The 23,259-nt window shown below is 49.7% G+C and overlaps 1 protein-coding gene across 1 annotated transcript in view; it reads right to left on the bottom strand.

Annotated features, from left to right (window-relative positions):
- MTMR7 (myotubularin related protein 7) overlaps nucleotides 1-23,259 on the bottom strand; it is an 84,815-nt gene that overhangs the window by 28,783 nt on the left and 32,773 nt on the right. Inside the window, exons 4-6 of the mRNA XM_079779094.1 lie at nucleotides 20,182-20,339; nucleotides 10,669-10,797; nucleotides 6,411-6,545 (exon numbers count right to left, since the gene is read on the bottom strand). Of these exons, the coding sequence (XP_079635220.1) occupies nucleotides 6,411-6,545; nucleotides 10,669-10,797; nucleotides 20,182-20,339 (422 nt within the window). The remainder of the gene's footprint in view (nucleotides 1-6,410; nucleotides 6,546-10,668; nucleotides 10,798-20,181; nucleotides 20,340-23,259) is intronic.

Raw genomic sequence — 23,259 nt, 5'->3', positions numbered from 1 at the left:
TTGTCTTTCTATGTGGACTAAATTATGTTAAATTCAATCTATCCTATGTAATAATCCTATATAATAAAAGGGTAATATGCAAATAGACTGAACGGCAGAACAGCTGAACAACCAATCAAAGAGTAATATGCTAATGATATGCTAAGGCTGCTCAACTGCTCGCTATGACGTGCACTGACCACCAGGGCAGACAGTCAACTGGTCGACTAGCTGCTATGACCACCAGGGGGCAGACAGTCGACCAGTCGCTCTGATGTGCACTGACCACCAGGGGGCAGATGTTCCTACCGGTAGGTTAGCTTGCTGCTGGGGTCCAGCCAATCGGGACTGAGCGAGGTGGGCCAGACACACCCTGGAGCCCTCCTGCGGTCCCTCCCCGGCTCAATCATGCACCAGTGGGGTCCTTCAGCCTGGCCTGCGCCCTCTCGCAATCCGGGACCCCTCGGGGGATGTCGGAGAGCCGGTTTCAGCCTGATCCCGCAGGCCACTCCCCTCAGGAGGGCGCCAGACGCAGGTCTCATGGCTGGAGAGCGCTGCTGCGGCAGCATGAGCCTCTCCCTTTTGGGACTGATTGGGTGCGAGCCCGCGGCAGGCACAGCGGGGCCAGGATGAGTGGGAGTGGCAGGTAGGAGCTGCAGGCGGTGTTGGACTGTGGGTTTCGGCCCAATCCCTGCAGGCCACCCAGAGGGCCCCACCAGTACACGAATTCATGCACCGGGCCTCTAGTAGTGAATTAATAGTCCTGAAAATAATTTCCTGTTTCAGTGAAAACAAAACAAAAAATCAATACTACCTCAAAGGCTCCTGTAGTCCTTGTTACAAGAAGCTACATGAGGTTTGTAATTTGAATAACAGAAGTCAAGCGTTTTAGAAGTGAAGCGTAAACCGGCGGCAGACACGTCCCATTTCCACAGTGGCCCTGCTCCGTGATGTCGCTCATGTGACATCAGCTGGGCCATGTCAGCCCCTCAGACCCCCTCTTCCAATGCACTAAAGATTGTCCCCTTTCTCCCAGGCATGCTATAGGAATAAAGGGTTTGGCCTTAATCAAGGAAAAAAAATTAAAATAATGTTATTTTAAGACTACATACGTTCATGCTTTAAAATGTTTAAATATTTTAAGGTGGAAAGTTTCTTCGTATAATTATTTTCCAAAGCCACTGGCTTGTCTTTTACAGCGAGCTTCATAAAATAAAATGATTCCCAGGGTCATGGTGAGTATCCTCCTGCTACCTGAACCCTAGGGTTATTCTCTATCTGGAATAATTCAAGTTAAGCCTGCTCACCTCATGCCACAGAGGTACTCTTCGTAAACAGTGCAATGAATAAACCCAAAATACTTTTATAGTTATTATTATCATAACCTATAATTAGGAGTCTGTTCACATTTTTACGCAGTTGATCGCCTATAACCGGGGAGAATTTATCGGTAGTCTTAGAAGCAAAGAAGCAACACCAGGTGGCCTCTTGAAAGTCCATGGTACTTCTCACAGTGAACAGAAGGTGGCACTATTTAGCCTCCCATCCAAAGTGTACTTTCTCAAGGTTTCTACATATTTCACAGGACCTAATATGATAATGTGGCAACAGCTGAACCCTCAAAGCAGGAAATACAGTTTTAAAATGAATAAAAATTCAAGAAGCTATCCTGGACCACTGGACCAATTATACATATAATTTATGTAATTATATACTATATATATACAGATAAAATGTCCCTTATATAACAAAACACTATTAGTCAATCTAATTTGGTCTCCCATCTCTTTGGGTAAGAACTTCATTTCAGCTCTCTCTCTCTCTCTCTCTCTCTCTCTCTCTCTCTCTCTCCTCTCTCTCTCTCTCTCTCTCTCCTCTCTCTCTCTCTCTCTCTCTTTTCCTCTCCTCCGCCTCCTTTCCCTCTCCCTCCCTTTCACTCGCTCCAAAAACCAATAGAAAACATATCCTCCAGTGAGGATTTTTTTAAAAACAAAAAACACAAAGGAAAACCTACTTATTTCAGCTCCTAAAAATTCCCCAGTAAATAAAACAATGAAGGGTAACTACATCCCAGTTTCAATTTATGCTTAAGAAACACAGCGGACAAATGAAAAGTGGAACTGGAAAAAGGCACCCTGTTTCTAACCTAAGATCACCCGGCTGTTTGATCACCTCAGTATCTTTACATTCAGAAAAGCTCCTAAACGAAACAAAAGGAGCCTACTCATCCCTCAACAAGCACTTAATGAACACCTACTGTGTGCTAGGCAATGAACACAATAAAAAGATGAGCAAGAAGCTGTTCCACCGCCATACGCTCATCACTGCGTGGAAGGGAAAGCTCATAGCACCACATGGCAGGGCTGGGCAGGAGCTGAGTGACTGGAGGCAAGCGGCAGCAGCAGGAGCTCAAATCGGGAGCAGCCCCACGTGGCCCACGGGATCAGGGGGGATGTTTCATGAAAGAGGGAAGACTTGAGATGGACGGTAATAATCTGGAAGGATGGAGAGAAAGGGATGGGCATTCCAGATAAAACACTGAGGACGACAGGAGGTGGGGAGTCAAAACCAAAGGAGCAGGTGGGTATTGTGAGCCAACCTGTGGCAGCGAGGTGGGAGATGCATGTACGGCGGCAACAGCAAGGGAAGAAGCTGGAAAATCTTTCGAGAGCCTAACAAACGGGCAGATGGAGATGCTTAGACTTTATCTGTGGCCCTGGAGAGCAACGGAAGGCTTCTAAGCAGGTTTAATGGAAAACTCTGCGAGTTAGTGTCCATGACACCAAGACCCACTGGGATGGGGGTGCGGGGTGGGGAGGACACGAGCTCCGGGAGCTGTGGGCCTTGTCTATGTCCTCGACCTGGCACAGGACAGGCCCTCGGTGAGGAGCTAATGACTGGCTCGCCCCCCAAATGAATATCAATAGTGGGATGACACTGGCAGGTGAACAGTCTAAACATGTAAAGAAAAAGAACCCGGTTCTTCCCCTCATCTTAAACCAACCCACCGAACATATCAAAACCATAAAAGCTTCGTCAACGACCGTCTTGCTATCGAGTTAAAGGTCAGCCTGGTCACTGTCTTAGCTCCGAGTCTCAGATTTCAGCTGAGCACTTTCGACACCTGAATCCGAACAGGAGCCGGGCCTCTGTGGTTGGGAATGGAGAACAGACGTTGACCTTGGCAGGAGGGGTGGGCCCCGTCCCAGCACGGGGTGTCCAATGATTGTCCTTTTCTCCCCCTCCCTCCGTCACTGCTGAGATAAAGAGCCTTACATTGCCGAAACCGGTTTGGCTCAGTGGATAGAGCGTCGGTCTGCGGACTGGAAGGTCCCAGGTTCGATTCCGGTCAAGGGCATGTACATTGGTTGCGGGCACATCCCCCAGTGGGGGGTGTGCAGGAGGCAGCTGGTCGATGTCTCTCTCTCATCGATGTTTCTAGCTCTCTGTCCCTCTCCCTTCCTCTCTGTGAAAAATCAATAAAATATATTAAAAAAAAAATAAAGAGCCTTACATTGTACTACAAACATGAAAACACGGGATGCTTTTACCTCTGGCAGCTACCGCCCATCACTGCGCTGGTGGAAATCCTCCCTTCTCTCCCCGAAGGACATCCTCGCAGAAGGAAGAGCTTCCGAATTACACTCAGATGGGAAACCTCGGTCCAACTCCACTTAAAACTCCCATCCCGTATGTGACGCGCAATGACCTGCCCCTCGTTACAGGCCATTTGGACTGGGAGGGGTCTCCCTGGTGGACCCCCCCGCCCCCGCCTTTTCTGCTTTCTTCCCAGGGCTCGGCCTGTGCCCCGGGGAAGGGGGTTGTGGAGGAGTGGTAAGAGGTAAATATGTCTTTATAAAGCTGGACAAGCCTGCAATTCTCTCTCCGCTGGTAGTCACTGCTTTTCTGGATAACACTTACTGACCATCACTGCCCTCCTGGCATAAGAGGCCAAGGGCTGAGTCTCCTAGCCCAGTGGTCGGCAAACTCATTAGTCAACAGAGCCCAATATCAACAGTACAACGATTGAAATTTCTTTGGAGAGCCCAATTTTTTAAACTTCAACTTCTTCTAACGCCACTTCTTCAAAATAGACTCGCCCAGGCCGTGGTATTTTGTGGAAGAGCCACACTCAAGGGGCCAAAGAGCCGCATGTGGCTCGCGAGCCGCAGTTTGCCGACCACGGTCCTAGGGCATGTTCACGCATGTGGGATCCTAGGGGAGGAGGTGAACAGTTGGCTAACATGGGAGATCCACGCTGACTTGAGTTCATTCTAGCATCCCACTTGCCACTGCCCACCCCCCGTAACAGACATGGACTCGGTCTCCGGGGTACCGAGGACGACACTCTGAACCAAGATCGACAGACATGGTCTTGGAAAGTATGAAAGCTCTCAGCAAGCAGGTTCAACCTCATGTGAAGCGTGTGTGCGTGTGCGGGTGAGCATGCCCACAGGGCACTCCTTGCAGGGACACCGATTTTCTTTAATGGATCAGCATGAAACATCGTATCGCGGAGAGTAAACACACTCAGTGCTAAATATACCCTTCCAATCAAATCCTTCGGATTAATTTGTTTTAAATCTGGCCTATGCCTGGCTCACCAGCTGCCTCATTTCCCGGAAGGTTTACACAACACAGTATATACACTTGGCTCACTGGCCCTTAAATGAGTAGGCAAGTCTGTTTGCCTTTAGTTAAATCTGGGAAAACAGCACAGGAGAAGGGCACCCCGATTCAGTCAAGCCCCCGTCTTTCCTTCCTTTTCTATCTTGTCTTCAGTGTACGTGTCTGAGATGCAGACATCCATGGAGTCTCTCCTGACCGTTAGGGAGAGCAGAACAGCTGTACTTGCCCGGCTGGTGAGGCTCAGTGGTTGAGCATCGACCTATGAACCAGGAGGTCACGGTTCGATTCCCGGTCAGGGCATCTGCCCGGGTTGCGGGAGGGGGTGTGCAGGAGGCAGCCGATCAATGATTCTCATCATTGATGTTCTCTCTCTCTCTTTCTTCCTCTCTGAAATCAATAAAATATATACATACATATAAAAGAATAGTTGTACTTGACCTTCACAAAAGGCACAACGAAGGAGGGAAGGCAGTCCAGCTGAGAAAGGAGGGGGTAGAGCGCAGTGAGCCAGAAGGAGAAGCACAGCTCGGACAGGAACAGCAGGTCAGAGAGTTTCTGGCATCGTCAGGTGAAAGCCTTCAGGCAGAGAAACTGTCCCCCGCCCACCCCGGCCCTCCCGGCTGAAGCTCGTCTACATGCAGTGCTTTGAGGATGTATCTGAAAAGGAGGAACCCTTCCGTATCCTCTGCTGGGACGTGGTCTGGCTGGGACACCTGTCTTATACCGGGCATCCTCTCTGCTCCGCCACACCTGTCCTGCCGACGCACTCCCGCCAGAAACGCAAGCGTGTGCGTGGGGCACCGACCTCACACTAGGAAAACGTCAATGGAGTGACCCAGACCACGAGGCACGGCACAGTGAAAGGAGACTCAGGGGAGCACGGAGAATGGCCAGGGTCTCGGTGTGTACGCACGGGACAGCGTCCAGTTCTCATAATGCCTCACAGCACCCACGAGTACAGACTGTCTGTAATGACCTGTTCTTTCTTCTTCTTCTTCTTTTAAAAAAATATATTTTATTGATTTTTTTACAGAGAGGAAGGGAGAGGGAAAGAGAGTTAGAAACATCTATCAGCTGCCTCCTGCACACCCCCCACTGGGGATGTGCCCGCAACCGAGATACATGCCCCCTGACCAGAATCGAACCCGGGACCCTTCAGTCCGCAGGCCGACGCTCTATTCACTGAGCCAAACCGGCCAGGGCTGTAATGACCTGTTCTTAACCTCCGTGTAGACTTTGGTTAATAAAAGTCTACCGGTTTCGGGTGCACAATTCCACAACACATCATCTGTGTATTGTATTGTGTGTTCAGCACCCCAAGTCAGGTCTCCTCCCATCAGCTTTATCCTCTCTTCACCCTCTTCTACCCCCCTCCACCCCTTCCCCTCTGACAATCACCATACCGTCTGTCTGTGTCTGTGAGGGTGTGTGTGTGTGTGTGTGTGTGTGTGTGTGTGTGTGTGCGCGCGCGCGCGGGGGAGTGGGGGGTTGCTTCATCCCTTCACCTAGACATTTTAGGAGCGTGATCTATAACATTAAACAACACACGTGGTGCGTGCCGTGTGCCCAGCACGAGGGGGAGTATCAGAGGGCCTGGGGCGCGCACGCAGGAGCCTAGGACCCCGGGCAGCGGCCTGCAGAGCAGAGCAGAGCAGAGCACGGGGTGCTCACTGTGCAGAGGGAGGAGCCCCTCGCAGCGAAGCCGCCTCAGCGGGGAGGACAGCCCGTCGCTCTGCCTCGGTCCAGGCCCCGACTCAGAGCTGCACAGGCGCGCGCCCGAATGGCGGAACGGCGACACTTACTTTAGGCCGCGTGTCCACCACGTAAATGAAGTCGCTCCCCGGGTTGGCTTTCCTGATGGCCTGCAGCATCTGCTCGTCTTCCAGGCACCGGGCGCTGAAGCCGGACAGGGGCTGGCTGCTCCGGCAGATGGAGGCCTGCGGGGAGGGCCGGGCGACACAGCAGCGTCAGACAACTGTGCAAGGGACGGACGGACGGACGGACGGACGCAGCGGAGACCCGCCAGGCTGGCTGCCCGCCAAGGCGCCCCGGCCCACGTGTGCCCCCGCCATGGCTGGCCGGGCAACAGTTTCTGCGGGAGATCAGAATGTGTACGGACGCTCGGATGGGACCCTAAATAACCTTTCGTTTTCCTGCTGAAGTAGAAATAGAAAAGAAACACCTCTGGATCCTACTCATGGCAAGACTAGTAACAGATATTTTTAAATGCCTGCCGTCGTGTTTTACTGGCCCCTTTAGAAACATCACAAATACTCAAGACCACGGTCAATCCTGAACGAGGGACTTCTGAGTGTGAGGCGAGCCCCGGCTGCCGCTGGCGTGGGCACCGAAGGGCAGCGGGCACGCACCCAGGCTCACCCAGGGGAGACGGAAGCAAGGGGTTCCTTTGGACTCAACCTGCCTTCTATCTGCAACCTTCCTACTCTTCCATTCCCACAGAGCATACTGTATTGTTCGATAATATGCATAACAGCACGCACATTTCCGTGTTAGTCATAGGCAAGTACAGGTACAGCCTCGCAGCTAAAAAACTTAGGTTTTTGTGGCCAAGTTCCTTTTGTGGATTGAGATTACGTTTTAATATTTAAACGAAGCTGGAGTCACCAAGTGCAATCAATATAGGAATGACTCAAATCATCTACCCCGAGGGCGTGAGCCCCCTCCCCTGTGGGCGAGGATGGAGGCGTGGGGCCCGGTGGGAACCGGTAGCCGAGAACAGTCCCCGCGGAGCCCGCTCGGGGTGCCACGCTGCGGGCTCTCCAGGAAGAGGCGCCCAGCTCTGAGGCCAGCCACGGCTTAACTGTCCCCAAGCTCAACCCAGGACGAGTCAGCGAGGGTTTCAGTTTCTCCATAAAACGGGGAGCTTGGCACTCCTCCGCGGGGAGGCGGGTGCTTCTTTCTCACTGACTCTGCCACCCGCGGGCGAGGACCGTGGCCGGACCGGCCTGCAGAGCCGCCAGGCACGTAGCTGGGCAGCTGTCTCAGGCTGGGCGCCTGCTGCAGCAGAGCCGAGCCGAGGTGGCTCCAGGAACTCCGGGCCTGCAGCCAGGGAGGGAGAGTGGGGAGGAGAGCGAAGGGCCGGGCCGGGTTGCTCCAGCTTAAATTTTACTTTTTTCACTGCAGCCAAACAATGTCCTTAGTGGATGCTGTTAAGGATCCGGTTGCTGTGGAAACACAGGATCTCGACTCTCCAGGTTTGGCCGCCAAACCTGAACCGTGCCTTTTCCCACCAGCTGCTGGAGGACCGGGGATGCTGGGAGGAGAGAGACAGCCAAGCTCCGAGGTCGTGCTGGAGTCTTCCTAAGGCCCCTCCTTCAGGGGGTGGTTGCCTCCTCCGGAAAGTCCTCCAGGATTCACACTTCTCCGTGTGCCACCCACTCGCCCCCCACCTCCACCCCACCGTCGTGTTTCCCTGCTGGCCTGGCCCTGGGGCCCCTCCACCAGCCTCCTTCACACAGGTCCTGGACTGTCCGGGTGTGCTGTCTCCGCTCTAACATTCCTAGCTGGGTGACTCTAAGCAAATCGCACAGCCTTTCCGCTTACATCCCGAGTCCCTGGCAGCACACGTCCAATGGCCGTGAGGAGGGGGGAGGGACGGAGGGTCTGAACATGGATGAGAGGATCGCCAGCCTGGGGGAGGACCGGGGGAGGGGGGAACTGAGGGAGGAACCGAAGGGGGTGGAAGGGCAGGTACGTCCAACGGGGGGAAAGGCAGTCCCCACACCTGGCCTTCACGGAGCTTCCGTCAGGGGGTCGGCTCTGCCCTGCTCAGGGATGCTGACGGCAGAGAGACCTCTGAGCTGCCTTTACCCGGTACCTGATCTGGGCTAAAGAGCTAAGGACAGCTGCCACTGGGCAATTTCTTAGGTCCTCACAGAGGAGTTCGACGGGGAGGGAAGCATTTAAATGGTGAGAATTTGTCCGAGGATGCACACACCGCCCCTGAAGAATAGCACGCGAGGGCACCCGGGGAGCCGGGGGGTCTGGGGAGGCAGGGGAAGCCGGGCTCTGGTCTAACGGTGAACAATTCCATCCGATTCCGAGACATTCCACACTTGCCCTTTATACTGCTCACCCTTTCCCAAGGATCTCAGAACAGAAAAAAGAGCAGTCAGACAGCACTACGCTCACATTTTAAATCCCCAGCGCACCCCTACCGCCTCACGATAAAAGAATAAAAGACCCCTCTTGTTTCTCTATCAATGGATGCTACAAAAAAACAAACAAACAAACAAACAAAAAAAAACAAACAAACCAAAAAAAAAAACACACCAAAAAAAATAGGTAAATGCTACTGGCATCCTAATTTCAAGTACAGCATCGTAAACGTCCCTATTCATTCCATCATTTTATTTTTCTTTTACAAAAAGGATTCATATTTTCCTTTGCTCCAGTTCTGTAAAGGTTGAGCTATATTTGGAGTGAAATAATAGGGACATTAATAAAATACTTGCCATTTTTAGACCCCAGTTCAGAGCAGCGAGTGTAACTAAAAATACGATCGTTTATGGCCTTTCAACTAACGGAACTTACACCGCTAAATGAGTATTTTCCTTTAAAGCGGGCCATGCAGGAGGCTGCTGCTCACTCTGGAAACAGCTCGAAGTCACTTTGCAAAAGCCTCCCTTTAGAACCTGACAGACCCTACCCTCCTCCCTGCCTGCAGGTGCATGCATATCATACATACACACGCACACTCTCACACACACACCTGCTGCAACTGTCTACAGCAAGCATGTCAAACTCGAAGGCTAACATGGGCCAAATACTAGTAAACGAGGCGTGCGGCCCGCGGGCCGCGAGTTTGACATGCTTGGTCTACAGCCTCACTTGGCTCTGAACCAACAGACCTATTATCTAGCTGGAAAACCCACCTTTTGCACCTGGCTAAAGTCAAATAGCTTCCAAAGTGGGTGGCAGAGACCATTCTCGTCTTCCCACATTTGTTGTTTTCTTGTCCTCCACAGAAACGGAACCACAGCTTTGAGTTGTTCACATGGTTACCCATGGACTGTATTTTCTCACCTGTCCTGGGCAGTTCTGACGAACGGATGTGAGCAGAAGTGTCACGTGACCGTTTCAGAAACCATCCCCCAAAGGCTGTGACGGCACCACGTGGAGGTGACGGCTGGTACTAAAGTCATCTCTTATACCCTACGATGAGGTCAAGCCCCGGGGTGGCAGACCAGACAGGTGCAAGGGGCTTGGGTCCCTGACAGGTAAGTGGTGGAGAGCCACCACATCAGGCCTGGACTGCTCACCTTTGGAGGTTTAGGTGAGAAAGAATAAAGTTCCATCCTGTTTAAGCCACTGTCACGTGGTTCTGTTGGTGGCAGACACACCTAATTGTAGCATTTACAAATAATGTTTAAAAATAAACCCATTCTTGCCCTAGCTGGTTTGGCTCGGTGCACAGAGCATCGGCCTGAGGACCAAATGGTCCTGGGTTTGATTCCGTCAAGGGCATGTACCTCGGTTGCAGGCTCCTCCCCGGCCCAGGCCCTGGTTGGGGGCGCATGCAGGAGGCAACCAACCGATGAGTTTCTCTCACACTGATGTTTCTCCTTGTCTTTCCCTCTCTCTTCCACTCTCTCTAAAAATCAATGGAAAAATATCCTCGGGTGAGGATTTAAAAAATTAATTAATTAATTAAAAAATAAACCCACTCTCCATAAACAAATATTTCATATGTGGGAGACATTAAAAATGTGCCATTAAAAAGAAGAAGAAGGGGGCAGTGGATTCGGGGGGCTTTTAAAAGAGAGGCGTTGCAAAGGATCTGTGTGAGCAAGCATAGCACCTCCCCTCCACTCACTCGGATGGTCAAGTTCAGGCGTTTTCTGACTCCGTCCCATTATTTTATTGTCAAATAAATGCAATGAGCTAAGGGTCCCAGCATAGTTGTGTTGTGTCGTACCACACTTAGCCATACCCGCATGCCTCTGGGAAGAATGCAAACACACACACAGCCGGAGGCCGCGAGGAATGCCCGCTGATGATAACGCCCAGCGCAGAACAAAGGCATGCCTGGGGACTTACGTGGTTATCTTTACTGTAGTAAGACAGGGCAGGAAACCGCCGTCTGCTCCGGAATTTGGAACTCCCCACGATGATGTGTGCGGTGGCCGATTTGGGGACGTACAGCTCGGTCGGGTAGGAGTCACAAACCTGTCACAGGAAGCGTAGCGGGTTTTTAGGCAATCTAGTCACGCTCTGCAAACCGCCACGAAAAGTTCAAGTTCCGCCCGCCAGACTGACAGGTGGGTGTCGACGGAAAGGTCCCAGAGGAGGCTATTGTGGAGAAACCCAAGGCCACTGCAGAGAAAGGAGGGAAGGGAAGCAAGATGCTCCTGAGCACCCCGCCTTGTAAAAAGGAGCTTTCCCAAGGGCTCTCCGTGGGAGGCGAGACAGTGACAAGTGAGCAGTTCTTCCATCAAAAGGGACACATGGCAATTCTGCATCCTGGCAGCTGAGAAAACCTTCGCTGCCTGCCCTGATTGAAAGACAGCCTCGCCCGGCCCTGGCCGGGTAGCTCAGGTGGTTAGGGCAGCATCCCAATGCAACAAGGTGGTGGGTTCAATCCCTGGTCAGGGCACATACAAGAATCAACCAATGATTGCATAAGTAAGTGGGACAACAAATCGATGTTTCTCTCTTTCTCTTCCTCTCTCTCTAGAATCAGTCAGTCAATATAAAGAAAGATAGTCTGACTGTGGGAAACGCAAGCACCAGCAGCGCTGACCCGTCTCTGTCCCAGCACACACTGTGTGCACTCTTGCCCCTGAGGCCTCCCTCCATACTCCTTCCTTCCACCTTCCCACCTCTCATCCATTCTTCACGGGCCAACCTCGTTCCACCTCCTTCAAGAATCCTCCCCCATCCTTCACCACACCCCCACACCCCAGCTCCCAGCTCATGTGGACTTCTGACTCCCCGCACAATATAGCAGCTTTATTTTTGTTCCTCATGTGCCGATTTTATAAGAAACTAGAGGCCCGGTGCACGAAATTCGTGCAAGGAGGGGGGTTGTCCCTCAGCCCAGCCTGTACCCTCTCCAATACAGGACCCCTTGAGGGATGTCCGACTGCCCGTTTAGGCCTGATACCACCGGGGGATGGGACTGAAGTGGCCACTGGGATCGGGCCTAAACGGGCAGTCGGACATCCCTCTCACAATCCAGGACTGCTGGCTCCCAACTGCTTGCCTGCCTGCCTTCCTGATTGCCCCTAACCGCTTCTGCCTGCCAGCCTGATCACCCCCTAACCACTCTGCTGCCAGCCTGTTTGCCCCCAACTTCCCTCCTCTGCCGGCCTGGTCACCCCTAACTGCCCTCTCCTGCAGGGTTGATCACCTCCAACTGCCCTCCCTTGCAGGCCTGGTCCTTCTCAACTGCCCTCCCTTGAAGGCCGGGTGCCTCCCAACTGCCCTCTCCTGCTGGCCATCTTGTGGTGGCCATCTTGTGTCCACATGGGGGCAGGATCTTTGACCACATGGGGGCAGCTATATTGTGTGTTGCAGTGATGATCAATCTGTATATTACTCTTTTATTAGATAGGATAGAGGCCTGGTGCAGGGGTGGGGGCCAGCTGGTTTGCCCTGAAGGGCATCCCAGATCAGGTGGGGGTTCCCTTGGGGTGTGGAGCGGCCTGAGCGAGGGCCCTGTGGTGGTTTGCAGGCCGGCCACGCCCCCTGGCAACCCAAGCGGAGGTCCTGGTATCTGGAATTTATTTTCCTTCTACAATTGAAACTTTGTAGCCTGGAGCAGAGCCAAGCCTGGGGCTCCCTCCGAGGCCAGCAGCTATTTGAGTTGGGGTTATAATTGAAACTTTGTAGCCTTAAGCGGGTGGTCCTGGCCAGGGTGTGCGGAAAGCTTTGCTTCCCCTGTTGCCTCCGGCAACCCTGGCCTGCTCTCTCAAGCTCCATTCTGCCGCCATTTGTTTGAATTTGTTTACCTTCTATAATTGAAACTTTGTAGCTTGAGTGGAGGCTTAGGCCTGGCAAGGGCAGGCGGAAAGCTTGGCTTCCTCTGTTACCTAGGAAACTTTGCTCTCTGTGGCTGTAGCCATCTTGGTTTGGATTAATTTGCATACTCGCTCTGATTGGATGGTGGGCATGGCTTGTGGACGTGGCTTGTGGGTGTGTCGGAGGTATGGTCAATTTGCATATTTGTCTATTATTAGATAGGATGATTTGCTCGCTCTGTGCAGCCCTGGCAGTGATTCCCACTGTGGACACTGGCGCCTTTAAAGGATCTTGCAGTTTAGTCAGAAATCAGCGCTTTAGGACCTGGCTCTGACTTGCCGACCTCATGACCTTTGGAAGCCCCACTACACCGAGCGCTGTGGTTTCTGGTCCCTGAAACAGGAATATCACCCCATGGGGTTGGTATAAGGATGAAATCCGGTGACGCCAGGACAAAGGACTTCATAAGCCACTGCGTCTGACTCCAGTGTTAGAAGCGGCAGCAGCAGCAGCAGCAGCAGCCGATTGGTTGCCGGACACACTGTGCTTCGACATCAACCAATCAATCTCTTGGCAAAGTGAAGGTGGCTCCGAAGGCAGTTCTGGGCTTTGCCAAAGCAAGTGGCTATTTCCCGGAAGTCAAGCATCTTCCTGGGCGTTTCAAGAGGACCCCTTGAGCCAGGATAGCAACAGTGGAAGTGCTTTATCTGCATGGCCTCTGTCCATTGTCCCCCCACACCCCGCCTTCCGCACTGGGAAGATGGGACTGAAGTGAGATCCGAGCCTGCGAAGCTCACACCCTGCTCCCCGATGACCCTTCCCTCGCCTGCCTGCACTGCCTTTGTCACCAGATTGGAGAACGACATTGAGCAGGAGGGGAAAATAAAGGACCCCAAATGTAATTTCAGCATCTTGTCAAAGACACTTTAGGGACAATCACCAGACCTTAATGTGGGCTTTGGTACTGACGCTCTGGAGGAAAATCCGCTCCTACACCATAGGACCCGGGGAGCTTTTCCTGGAATCGCGGCCACAGACACCAGGCTTCCTTCCCCGTGTCTCACCTCCCTTAGTCAGTGAGCGAGGACATTACAACACAGACCACACCTGCTTGTCTGAGGTTCAAGAGACATGCAGTCATTGCATCTGACCAGTAACATTTTCTTAAAATAACAGTTTTTGAAGGGAAATTGGTACGTTTTCAGTAAGTTGGGGATTATCTACTTTCTTCTTATAACAACACCACGGAATTGCGAAGTTATTTATGATTAAACTAGAGGCCCAGTGCACGAATTTGTGCATGAGTGGGGTCTGGCAGGCCTGCCCCTATTGGGGCCGATAGGGCGGGCAGGCCGGGGGGTGGGGACATGGGAGGTTGGCTGGCCGGCCCCGCTCCTGATCGGGGTGGGGATGGGCCAATGAGGGGGGGTGTGATTAGGGGCAGGGCCGGCTGGGGGGAGGGGCTGTGAGCGGTTGGCCAGCCAGCCCTACCCCCTGGTTGAACTCCCGGTCGAGGGGACAATTTGCATATTAGCCTTTTATTATATAGGGTGGATTAAGAATAAGGAAGTAATGGGTGAGATAAGCATAAGGAAGTAATGGGTGAGATGCCTTAGCATACTTATTACATACAGCCTTTCTTTTTGTTTTGTTTTGTTTTACCTCACCTAAGGATATTTTTTACATTGCTTTTTCAGAAAGAGTGGAAGGGAGGGAGAGAGGGAGAGAGGGAGAGAGGGAGAGAGGGAGAGAGGGAGAGAGAGAGAGAGAGAGAGAGAGAGAGAGAGAGACATTGATGTGACGGAGATACATTGACTCGTTGCCTCCTGCCTGTGCCCCGACTGGGAGCAGGGAGCAAACCCACAACCCCGGTACATGGTGCTGACCAGGAATTGAACCCGTGACCCTCTGGTGCACAGGCTGAGGCCTAACCACTGAGTCACGCCGGCCAGGGCTACATACAGCCTTTCTAAGGAGCAAGAGGTGAGCTGGGAACTTGGGAGCTTCTGCCAGGTCCTCTGATGGCCTCCCAAGGTCGACAGATGCCCAGCTTGGCCCAGGTCATGGCCCTGATGTGGACCATAACTGGGACGGCACCCAGAGAGAAGGCAGACACCCAGAGCTCACGCTCCCTGATACTCAGCCCCGCCCTACTCAGGGACCCGGCTGTTGTCTATCCACCCAGGGTCCTCTCTCTCCACAAGGAGAGGAAGACTCTCCTGCCCGCTCATGGTCCCTGGGCTCTCTCTCCACAGAGCAGGAAAAGGCAGACCTTTGTGGCTGGCAGGTGCAAGGCCTGGGAGCTCACCACCCTGAGCCCAGACAATAGTGGTCAGGCTTGTAGCAGCCTCAAGGCCACCCCTCCAGGAGCACAGCCATGCCAGCCACAGGGCCTCCTGCTCTCCCGTGGGGTCTCGGGGGAGAGACTCCGAGGGTCAGAGCTGGAACTGGGGGCATTCTGATGAGCCCTTGCATGAAAAGCTCTAACTGAAGCGAAAACACCTTTGGAAAAAAAGTCAGACTCGCGATGCCCGGTAACTCAGGTTTCAAGGCACAACTACTTAACCAAGTTGAAAAAGTACATTCATCCCGCTTTCACAAAAGTCAACAGCACTGTCAGTTGGAAATTAAAACAAGCCGAGGTAGCACTGGCTGCTGCCATTTTTGCAACAGGCTCACGCAGTTATAGCCAAATTCCTGACAACGAATGATGCACAGCACAGCACAGTGTCTGCCACCAGATTCTGAAACCCACTCATTGCAGTTCCCAAAATGTTGTCTGGTTTGGGAAATCATATACAAAAATTCGGAGAGAATATGAGAAGCTCAGAAAAGTAGCAAATGCTTTTCTTCCCCCCCACCCTTTTTATTGAATTTATGGGGGTGGCACTGGTTAACCAAATTACACAGATTTCAGGTGCACAATTCTGTACCACATCATCTATACACCGTAGTGTGTGCTCACCACCACAAGCTCTTCTGTTGAATTTTCTTTACGCTGACTGCCATAGCCAATGGAAGGAGATTAGGTTAAAATGCTTTCTGCATCATTTTTTATTAATAAGGAAACAATTTTCTTTGACCTGCACTAAATGAATTAGCCTGCCTGCAGTGCCTGCGTGTCTGGGTTGGCCTTGCCAAGAGGAATCGTTTTGGGAATTCTTTCACTCACTAGACAAGTTTTACTGAACACTTACTACCGCTAGGCATTATGTTAGGTGCTAGGGCAGTAATAAAGACAAAGGAGTTGTTGACTTCAAGGCCTGAGCTTTGTTGGCCTGGTTACAATCTTCCAGTGAATGTATTTTGAATTGCAAGATAAGATCCATCTGAGGTGCCATTCCAGGCATCTTGCTCAGATCTCTGTATTTCCCGAGGACGAATCACTCAACTGAGCACTTTGAAATAAGAGTTGGTTGTCAAAAACTGAGATATATCTACATAGATAACTTCCTTTTTCAACATTTAGGACCTAAAATTTATTTCAAGGAATTTATGGTGTAATGGGGAGAAGAAGAAGAGAATGAGCAGCATAACATGATTTATATATAAATCAAAATAATACATATAACATAGCTGTGGAGAACAAAAATAAAATTTTAAAAAATTACTGGTTTGGATTATACTTTAAATTTTATTCCAAGAGAAAGAGATTAAAAATTTAGCCTAGCAATGAGTGTTAATTATGTTATATAATAAAAGATAATTTCAGGAGGTAGGTACAAAAGAAAATCTTACTTTAGAGGGTTAGACTACCATGCACCGTGTCTTATAAATAGGGGTAATAGTGATGACGACAGAGATGATGATGACAATAATAATAATTAGCCTGCCCAAGAGCAGTGAATAGAAAATGGCAGAACCGTCTTTGTACTCTCTGGGTGGGGCCATTCCTACCCTGGACAATAGCTTCCTCTCTGTCAGATGGCACCTCCAGCTCCACTGACCTCAAAGAATTTGTCAGAAGAAATAACTCATGTAAAGGAAGGAAGAAAAATTAAACATCTTCTCAACCATGAGGTTAAAAACCAAAATAATAGATGAAGACATAACCTTCTCAATGCAGCATTCATCAAAAATTTTTGAAAGAACCAACTTTTCTTTAATATTTCTAAATTGGTAATAAATAAGGGTGCATCATCTTTCCCCCTATTTCAGTGATATTTGTAAAATCAGAAAATTCCCTGGGCTTTCACCTTTTCTGTTTCAACACAATCGGTGTATTGTTAGTTTTGGTTTGCTGTGTGTTACTTTTGAAAAGCAATGCTAAGGGACTCATGTTTTGCAACCTCTACCGTGTAGGACTTAAGTGACTAAATCTGAGTCATGTTTGTGGTGCTAATTCCAGATGAAAATCTCATTAAAAATAGGAAGAACCCGGGTTCCCAAGAAAATATTATGCCACAAAATTTTCTTCCTGACCCAAGGGTGTGTCCCGTTAAAATTTTTTCTTTGCTAACCTTGGGTTTTCCTTCCTTTCGTTTCCAGGCTAACCATCCACTGCAGCGGTTGGCTTCAGTGTGAGAACCGGCTATCTGGTCACATTAGCCAGATACTTTATAATGATAGAGACCAAAAGGCCCCAAATGTCTACTTGCAGTGTAAGGTTATGGTTGTTAGATTTACATGACATTATGAAGAAAATTCAGTATCATGAAATCATCCATCCTATCCCAACTAATCTATGAATTTGAGATATTCAGAAGAGCAACGTCCAAGGGCCTGGCCTGTAGGATATCCAGATTTATTACAAAGCTATAACAACCATAATTAATAAAATGTAATTACTGAAATTGTACAGTGTCAAACTGTGTTGTTAGTAAAAAGACCCGAAATATTGAAAAAACAATATACTAACACATGAACCAAATTCGGAAAGACTGACAACTCAAAACTTCTGAGGATCAAAGGATACTCTGGGAACAGCACAGAAATACCTTCTGAGAGGAGATAATTGCAACAGCCATACATGATAACAGATTATTATCTAGAATACATAAGAAATTTCTACAAATCAATAAGAAAGGGACAACCTTAGAGGGGGAAAAAAGGACCAAAAATATGAATAGGCAATTCACAGAAGAGTCAACTTGAACCGTCAATAAACACAAGCTCAGACTTGCTAGTGATGAAGGGGATGGAAATAAAATCACACTGAGACCCATTTCATGCCAATCAGACTGGCATTTGTTCAAATTTAACAATATGATTAATTAACAAATTCACATGGTTTTAAAAATGAGTAATTTAAATATCTAATAATGGGAATACTTAAGTATACTATGGTACCTTCATTTGATAAAATGTTATATGATCATTTAACTGACTGATACACATCCTGTGTAGCAATACAGAAAATCCTTATAATAGGATGAAGAAAATACTCAAGATTCAAAATATGTAACCAGAAATGTTATCAATTAACAGGAGATAAGCTATAAATGGTCAGTCAGTACATACAAAGCATGCATATGAAATTAAAATGAGAAATCACCTGTCCTCACTATCAAGTTGTCCAAAGATTTTTAAAGAAATAAACTCTTTACTGGTGAGGGTACCAAGAATCAAGCATTCTCATACACAACTCCTGGGAATTTACAGAAACTGGCACAACTTTTCTGCAGTTCTGTTGACAATATGTCCAAAAACTTGCGTAAACCTTTGGACCTAGAAATTCCACTGATAGGAAACTTTCTTTAAAAAAGGATTTTCAATGTGGTAAAGGTATACTTACCAGAATATTCTCACTATGTTATTTAAAATAATGTTAAATAACAATAATCTAAATGTCTAAAAATTGGAACTAGGTAAACTAACTATGATATAGACCTATGATGTAATATTATATAATGTTTTAAACAATATAAAATATATTTATTGGCAGAAAAAAATACTCACGTTCTGCCATGTGAAGAAAGGCAGAATACACGTAGTATGATTCCATGTTTGTTATAGGTATTTGAATGGTTCCTTTCCGCTGCATTTTCCAATTTTAAACAATGAAATATATTACTTATATAAAAAAGTTATTAAATTATGCAGATGAGAAAAACATCTGAAGGAAAATGTTAAATCTTAACAGAAGAGTGTTAGGGCAATGGGGTGGTGGGTGTGTTTTCTCTTTTCTCTTTTTCTTTTGTAAATTCTCTGCAATGTTCTTACATTACTTTTATTACTTAAAATATTTTTTTAAATGAATAGGAACAACAGTGTGGTGATTGAAAGGGTGGGGGAAGAGGTGGAAGAGGGCATGGGGGGGATAAATGGTGATGGAAAAAATCTATCTATACTAATAAAAGGGTAATATGCAAATTGGTTAGGACTCCCTCACAGTAACCACCAAACAGCAGGCTGTGTGGGGCGACAAGGCCGGCAGGGGGGTTAGTGAGGGATGACCAAACGACTGAACAGCAGGCTGTGTGGGGCGACAAGGCCGGAAGGGGGGTTAGTGAGGGACGACCAAACAACTGAACAGCAGGCTGCATGGGGCGACCAGGCCAGCAGGGGGTCAGTGAAGGGTGACCAGGCCAGCAGGGGGGGCAGTTGGCAGCAACCAGGCCAGCAGGGGGGGGGGCAGTGAGGGGCGACCAGGCCAGCAGGCGGGGGCAGTTGGAGGTGACCAGGCCGGCGGGGGTGGTGGTGGTGGGGCATGAGGGGCGACCAGGCCAGCAGGTGGGGCAGTTGAGGGCAACCAGGCCAGCAGGCAGAGGCAGTGAGAGGTGATCTGGCTGGCAGGGAGGGCAGTTAGGGGCGATTAGGCAGGTAGGCAGGTGAGCAGTTAGGAGCCAGCAGTCCCGGATTGTGAGAGGGGTGTCCGACTGCTGGGGCAGTTGGCAGCAACCAGACCGGCGGGGGGGCAGTGGGACAACTGGCAGTCAGACATCCCCCGAGGGGTCCCGGATTGGAGAGGGTGCAGGCTGGGCTGAGGGGACCCCCACTCCCTGTGCACAAATTTCGTGCACCGGGCCTCTAAGTAAAATAATAATAAAAAATAAAAATGAATGGGGAAACCAACGCTGATCTGTAAGCCCACCATTAGGAAGAACATGGGGTTGGTCTGCCACTCCTGCTTCCCTTCCTCCCCGTTCCCTTTCTGAGAGTGGAGACACAGTTCTCCACATTTCTCCAGGGAAGCCTCCTGGTGACCTTGTGTACCAATCACGAGCTCAGTGAGTACAGAGCAGAGCTGGTGCCAAACTGCCATCGGCGTCGCTGTGGCCACCCCACTCATCACTTGCTGCGCTATAAAAAGACTCGGTGGGAGAGACGAGGTCCTGGCCGGCGCTCCCACCACATGCTGGGCCAGGGGTTCCACCATGGGGCCTGTCGGGGTTCCCATTCCCTCAACCGTTAGAGGAAGGGTGTGGAGGGGATGGTCCCCGTGGTTTCCTCACGCAGACTTTCTGATGCTAGGAACGGGTAGGACATACACCCAGCAATCACCAAGAGAGACTTGGAAAGCCACACATTCGCGTCTATAAAGGGCGACGGAAACGAAAGGAGGGCGAGCAGGAGCCACGCTAAGCTGTGCGCAATCACGACTGCATCTGGACCGAGGATCAGCTTTCACTAACGCCTCCCTCCACTTACTCTGTAGTCTCTGTTCACATCGCTGAGCTGCCAGTGGTCGTCAGGGAGGCCCATGCGCTTGTACTCTTCGCTGAGGTCCAGCAGCATCCAGCCTTGCTCTCTTTCTTCTTTATCCAGCTTGGGGTTGAATGAAAAGCAGTATAACTCCTCGTATTTAACTGCAAGGAAAGGAGAATAACGCCTAATCAAGCTCAGTCACTGCCAGAACCAAAGCTCTTCAATGCGTCTCTGTCCGGCTGGGGCACACGGAGAGGCCAGCCCAGCCCTCGCCCCTGGGAACCCAGCGGTGCCCTGTCCTGTGGGCAGGGCCACCCACCTCCTCCCAGCAAGGACAGGGAGACCTGGGACAGCCGGACTCAACCCTGCAAGAGCTTCTTTCATGTTAGAAACAAGGTCTTCTCCATTTTGTGCTTTCTTTTTTAAAAATATATTTTTATTGATTTCAGAGAGGAAGGGGAAGGGAGAGAGAGAGAGAAACATCAATGATCAGAGAGAATCATTGATTGGCTGCCTCCTGCATGCCCTGCACTGGGGATCGAGCCCGCAACCCAGGCATATGGCCTGACCGGGAATCGAAACCGTGATCTCCTGGTTCATAGTTCGATGCTCAACCACTGAGCCACACAGGCTGGGTTGCACTTTCTTTCTTTTTTCTTTTTTAGTCGCTTTTGAAAGCAAATATATTTTCCGGACCACATAAAATACAAAGCATAAATATTAATTAAGAACGGCTGCATTCATTAGAGGTCAAGGTTATGTCTACTGAGCTTGGATTCGGGAGGGCCTCTGGGAGGTGGGCCGGTGCCCAGGCTGCTGCCACATTTTGATGCTCTACGGTATTAAAAAAGAAAACAGTTGGGAAAGCTGTAGGATATATTTATATGTTTGCACTGAAAACATTTGAGCTTTTTACGACCACATAAATGTCATATTGTACTGCTCAGACAATATTTATAGGATCCCTAAAAAAATATCAATTCAGAGGGCATGGCACCCTGGTCAAGAGGGGCAAGTTGAGGAATATGTAATGAAGTTCTTCTTTCAGTTCTGCCAGGATAGCTTTGCCTTTTATGCCTCTGAGGCCAGACCCATTACCCTCTCCCCCAGTAATAGCTAGGATTTGGTTTGTGGGCTCTGCTTTTCTCTGCGGGAAGCATCAAGGTCAGTGCTGTCCAACAGAAATCTACACAAGCCATGTACGTCCTGGTCAGTGTCCTCGTAACGATGTTAAAAAGCTGAGAAGAAACAATGACATTCATTTTACTAATATAATTTATTTAACCCAATATATCTAAAATATTGCTATTTCAACATGTACATATTGTAAAACTTATTCATTGATAGCTTATATATTTTGGGTTGTACTGTCTTTGAAATTTCTGTGTATATTTCACACTTACCAACACATCTATTTTTTTTTAATTGATTTCAGAGAGGAAGGGAGAGGGAGAGAGAGAAAAACATCAATGATCAGAGAGAATCATTGATCTGTTGCCTCCCGCACGCCCCCTACTGGGGATTGAGCCCACAACCTGGGCATGTACTCTTGACCAGAATCGAACCCAAGACACTTTAGTCCGCAGGCTGACGCTCTATCCACTGAGCCAAACCGGCTAGGGCCTTACCAGCACATCTTAGCTCATTCCAGCCACACGTCAAACTCTAGCAGCTACCCGTACATATGGCCAGTGGCTCCCACACTGGACGGTACAGATCTAAGCACTTCCGGTGATAGTGACTCGTGGCTGATAACTCACCAAACCCTGTTTCATCCGGATTTGTTCTAGTTAAATGTATGAACCCACCTAGCAGGCACCATGATGGGCCTCATCTTAGAGGAGAAATCTGAGCAAAGGGTCACACAGCTAGCAACTGGGGAGTCTGCACTTGAATTAGGCAAGCTGGCTGTTCAGTACATGTTCCTACCCCCCACAGTGCTCCTCCAAGGCAGAGCCTTCTCTCTTCTGCCCTGATCGGGCACCTTTGTATCTTGTCTTTCCTTGTTCCATATCCTTAATCATCCCGTTTTTCTCCAATAGATGTCTTGCCCCTCACCGTTGGCTCAGGTCCCACCTTATTCCTCAATCTGTTGAAGTACGCGGTGTGGACAAGGCGGTGCACCTGAACGTGTGCATCTGGAGGCCCTTCACGCGGTCTCAGTGACACGCAGGCAGCCTGCGATGAAAACTCAGCTCCCAGCGCCATGGTGACCGAGGTAGCTCATGTACGAGGAGGAAGAAAGATAAGAGTCCTATTGAAATACATACGTTCCCATTAGGCGCGCACCCTGTTTTGTAAGAGCGAAGTTCAAAGACTGTGGGGTACCAGTGAGATAAGCTACGTTCTGTCTGTCTCTCTCGATGCCGTATTTCTACACGTCAGAATTTAGAATAACGGTGATTTCAGCGAACAAGAAAATGCACACACATAGACACCTGCACACACCAACACGAAGCAGCTGCCGTCAGTACATAGTGTTGCTTACAATCTTAGCTGATTGAGCCGACGGCATAGGAAAGTGAGATTCTGTTCCGGGAACAGCCGACTTGACCCTGACACATGGTTCCCATCGCTAAGTACCATTTCCATGAGTCAGGCTCTGACAGCATCCCGCGAACCGCAAGTGCAATCGGCTGAAGATGCCAACACAGTCCCTTGAGAAAGCCAGTTCCCTGAGGGAAAGAAGAGCTAAGGAGTGAGGAGTAATCGTGGACATTAAGTTCCCTCGTTCCGTATTTACAAATGGGCCTATAGGACAGAAGAATTATCATCTACGATCAGCAAGTGTTCTGGGCATGGGCTCACACTTGTCATCACTGGCAAGAGGCAAGGACGTTGTGCATACATGAAAGCAAGGGTAATCTGTGACAGGCGTCAAGAAGATCGCTCTCCAGTTGGGAGACAGGAGAATGGGTTTCTACTGGAGTTACGAGATTTTTGCTTCCAGTTATTTTTCAAGAGAAAGGGTGACCCACCACCCGTCCATCCCACTTTAAGTCAAAGCCTAGATGAGGGCAGAGAAACCTACATTTCTGTCCGTCAGAGCACAGTCTTGCTCATGTGGGCAAACTTCCCACC

Source organism: Cnephaeus nilssonii (genome assembly GCF_951640355.1).
Source record: "Cnephaeus nilssonii genome assembly, chromosome: 8".
Classification (NCBI taxonomy): domain Eukaryota; kingdom Metazoa; phylum Chordata; class Mammalia; order Chiroptera; family Vespertilionidae; genus Cnephaeus; species Cnephaeus nilssonii.
This window is presented reverse-complemented; position numbering and strand designations above follow the sequence as displayed.